The sequence below is a fragment of the Quercus lobata genome, chromosome 7 (genome assembly GCF_001633185.2).
Source record: "Quercus lobata isolate SW786 chromosome 7, ValleyOak3.0 Primary Assembly, whole genome shotgun sequence".
NCBI lineage: Eukaryota > Viridiplantae > Streptophyta > Magnoliopsida > Fagales > Fagaceae > Quercus > Quercus lobata.
Genome location: NC_044910.1, coordinates 23,838,920 through 23,843,369, shown reverse-complemented (window position 1 = coordinate 23,843,369; position 4,450 = coordinate 23,838,920). Strand labels below are relative to the sequence as shown.

General features: G+C 32.9%; 1 protein-coding gene across 1 annotated transcript; it reads right to left on the bottom strand.

Annotated features, from left to right (window-relative positions):
* Positions 1–440: 440 nt before the first annotated feature.
* On the bottom strand, positions 441–1,202 carry LOC115951769. Its single transcript, XM_031068916.1, has one exon. The coding sequence runs from the start codon at positions 1,200–1,202 to the stop codon at positions 441–443; it is 762 nt and encodes a 253-aa protein (XP_030924776.1).
* Positions 1,203–4,450: the final 3,248 nt, after the last annotated feature.

Sequence of the window (4,450 nt, the reverse complement as noted above, 5' to 3'; positions counted from 1 at the left end):
TTATTCTTCTCCCAAATTAACGGATTGGTGTTAATTGCATTCAAGTTGGCTTCGTTAGTGCTATTACCCTCAGTTAATGCACCCATCAAACTCCTATCTATTCCCAAAGTTGAGCTAGAGTGGTTAAATTCCGTATCAAATTCAGCAATTTGAGGAAGGCTACCCAAATTAAAACTCCTTCCGTTAACCTTAATAGTTCCCTGGTTTGTCGGCACTGAATGAATGTCCCTCATAATCTCCACCGAATAAATTTCACCCCCTAAAATCTGTTGAGCATTTAATTCCATAACTGCCTCCTCAGTCCGCTTGTCATTCCTCCCCTCCTTTTCCCTGATTGGTTCGATTTCCATCGGAGACGAGTTGACTAGATTCTGATGAACCACATTCGGGATACCACCTTTGCCCCTGCTCTGTGCTTTTTCCCTTCCTTCTTTACTATTTTAGTACCCTGGGACGTAAATAACATTCTTCCCTACCAAAGTGTAAGGTGGTGCTCTCAATGAAGGAGTGAATTGTTGCTTATCCAAAGCTAGTGTACCAGTACTTTGGATCCATAGGTCGCAATCCCTATCGTCGTGAGTCAGACACCCACACCAATAACACAAGCTAGGTAGTCGCTCATATTTGAACTTGACCCATCGTTTCTCACCACTAGGTAGAGTAATGAGCTTGCCCCTGCACAAAGGAAGGGTAATATCAATTATTACCCTTACCCGAAAGAAACTACCTCCATCCTCATCCACCACTCCATTGGATTTTTGAATATCTCCCATAGTATCACACAAACTTTTTGCCACTTTCCTAATCTGAGAACTAGTAGGAATGTCATGGACTTGCACCCAAAATGGAATCTTCTTAAACTCTAGCTCTTGTACTGGGGTATCTCCTGTATACCTTTGCATAACTATCAAATGCTTATCAAAATTCCATGGTTGGCTTTTTAGGATCTTATCCACATCCGAGAGATTATCAAACATGAACAGCACTATATTGTTGCCTTGGTTCCTGATTCTGAATCCATTAGTAGTCCTCCACAATTGCCTGAAGGTTCGAGCTACCTCTTCCGTTTGGAGGAAGCGTGAAGTAAAGAATTTTGCAGCAACCAAAAATTCACCCCTCCTATGGTCTTCTGGAAGGATGAAGCCATTCCATTCTTTTTCCGATAATGATAGATTGTTCCAGCTCCTAGTCAGTTGCTCCATTGTCCACTAGTAATTTTCAATAAGGATTTCTAATTTCCAAGGAGAGAAAAAGAGAACTATTTCCGATACCCCATGAAAAAAATTACCACTAGCTTGAAGAGTATTCTTTGATACTCTTTGAGGACAGATTTAACAAAAAAAACTCTCCTTCAAAGAAGGGACTAAACTTTTAAAGCCTAAGTGAAGCAGGAGACCTTACTTTCTTAGCGACTGAGAGACAATCTTGAGTTAAATTGATAAATAAAAGAATTAGATGAGATTGTTATTGAGTTTTGATAATGGTGGTATAGAAATACAATGTAATTCAACTGTTAAATAATCAAACAAAAAAATTTAATAAAAGTTTTAACATATATATCTTGAACCCAGTATTTAATATGGGTTCAAGTTAAAGTTACACCTTTTTCTAGCCATTGATTTTCATAAGATCTAATGGTTAAAAAGAAAACAGTATTCTCTACATCATTATTAAATTCGTACCTAATTAATAGCATCTTCATTATCTCTCTTCTTATTAATTACATTTACAATTTCTTTTTAAAAAAAATTACATTTATGTTGTAAATGTATGAAGTTACAAGACACTTGAATTCAAGATAGATAATAATTTATGTGGATGACCACTTAAAGAATAAAGTTTATATACTATCTTCTCTATGCATTTCTTTATCTTCTTAGTATTCATTTTAATTTATAATACGTTATCAGCACGAGTCTCTACCTAATTTTGTAAAGGAATTTGTATTTTAATTGTTCTTCAAACATCAAAGATTATTTGTGTAGTTCTCTTAACTTACTGTAAGTTTTCTTTCTAAGAATTAATAATTATCCTATTTATTTGTCATCACATTATTTTATGCTAAAAATTTTTAGTGTTTATTTAATGGATTATAATCTTATTGGTTTCTTGCTAAATGTAATATTATTTTAATTTTTATCTTAAGCATATTAAATTTATATGTGACACATGTCTATTAATTTTGGATATAAATTAATAAACTAATTATGTATCAAGGATACTTGATGAGATCCATGTTCATATAATAAATCCTGGAGATATTATTATGGATGGCAACCATGAATCCTAGCAGGATTGCATAAAAACAATGATTTTTATTTTCCATCATCTCCATGAAAAGTGAGTACTTTATAATAAAAGATCCCATAAATTTGTGGGAGAAATACAAGTTCCAGAAGAACTTGATCATTGTAAAAGCTCAATATGATGTGCACTTGAAGTTGCAATAATCCAAAAGTGCAAGTGATTTATAATTTGGCAATTTAAAAATAGCCCATAATTAAATTATGTGATAGAAGACACATATATGATGCCTCAAATGTGCTTCTACAACAACAATTTTGAGAGCATAAGTTCAAAAAAGTATTTTGAACTAATAGTCTTCTAGTGGTTGAACAAGACAATGAGCTTTTCCTATTAGAAAAAAAAAAAAAAAAAACCATCAATCTCACCCAAACAATTCTACCCAATTCCCTGAAGCGAATGAAACCTCATTTGAAAAACATGGAGGAAATAATGATCGTGGGTGTGAATGTGGACATGGTTGGAACAACCAATATAGAGATTGTAGTAATCATAATTATTCAAAAAGGAATAACACACCTTACCATCAGAAGAATAAAAATGGAAAGGGTTTACAAAATAAACCATCAAAGGGCCATGAAAATAAGTGTTATAGGTGTGGTATGGAAGGTCATTGGTCACGTACATGTTGTACTCCTAAACATTTGGTAAATTTGTACCAAGCCTCCATAAAAGAAAAGGGGAAATGAATTGAAATGAACTTTGTTGATCATAATGATCGTGAAGATCCCGTGAACTCTCTTGACCTTTCAAATGGAGTTGATATAACTCATCTTGATGTCTCTGATTTCTCTAAGGATGATGGAAAAATTGATAACTTGATTGGTGATGGAAATGTCCATACCAATTTAATTTTTTTTCTATATTATCACATTATAATAAGTATTTTTATTTTGATATGTTTTATTTACATTTAAAGCAATAAAGTTTAATTTATGTTTTGCATATATGAAGTGGCATGGGTCTTACGAGTAAAAATTAATTCCAAGATGACTAGTAAATAATTTTGTCTAGTAGACAGTGCAATAACTCATACAATTGTTAAAGGCGTAAATGCATTTTTAGTCCCTACATTTTGGCTTTTTTCCATTTTGGTCCCTACATTTTAATTTTACCACTTTTAGTCCCTAAACCAATTAACGCGTGTTATTTTCGTCCTTTTTGTCAGTCAACCGACAGAAATATCTGACGTGGCTGACGAAGGAATTAAAATATTATAAAAAAAGCCACATCAGCATCTAATTTTTTTTTAAATAATTTATCAATTTTAATTAAATAAAAAAAGAAAAAACAGAATTAAAAACAATAAAATACATAAATTTAGATCTAATTCATTTTGAACAAGAACATGATCGCAGATTTAAACATCAACCCAAGAACATTAGAGCACAAACTCAAATTTAAAAACACAAAGAACACAATAACAAACTAAATCTTTCCTCTGCCCATTCAATCTCTCTACCCATTCTATCTCTCTGATTTCTCTTTCATCTGCTCCAAACCCAGACCACCCATGGCCAGAGAACCATCCCAAAATCAAAACAACCATCTAAGCTCCAATAGATCTAAACCTCTTAGTTGAAAAATATTGGCAAAAACAGTGAAAACAATGCTCATATTTTTGCTTCCTTGTTTCAAAAATCATCAAAATTATAGTTTATTTTTCCATCACTATACGAAATTGCAGTCGAAACAAAATACAACTTAACTATTGAATGAAGAGTTAGATTAAAATCAATCTTGATGATCAAAACGTATAGAGATCTAGACCGGTAAAAACCAGATCAGACAGTCAAACCAAGCGACGCTACCAAAATCAACTACAAACTCAACAAAATGCATCGATTGGAGAAATAGTCGATCCATACAAGAGGCTATATTTCAATTTCAACTAATAATGGAATCGCAAGCTTTCCATACTCTTAGATCTCAAGTCAACATGCACAAAAGGCTTCAAAAAATTGCACTAAAACCCTAGATCAGTAACAAATCCACAGCAATCTAACTCAATTTTAGCAAACAAACCGATCTATTCACACAATCCAAGAAACACCGAACTTCAACACACAAAAATCAAATCGTACATAAACTGATCGAGGTCAAAATCAGATCAAACGATTGTAATCCATAAACAAAACCAAATCTA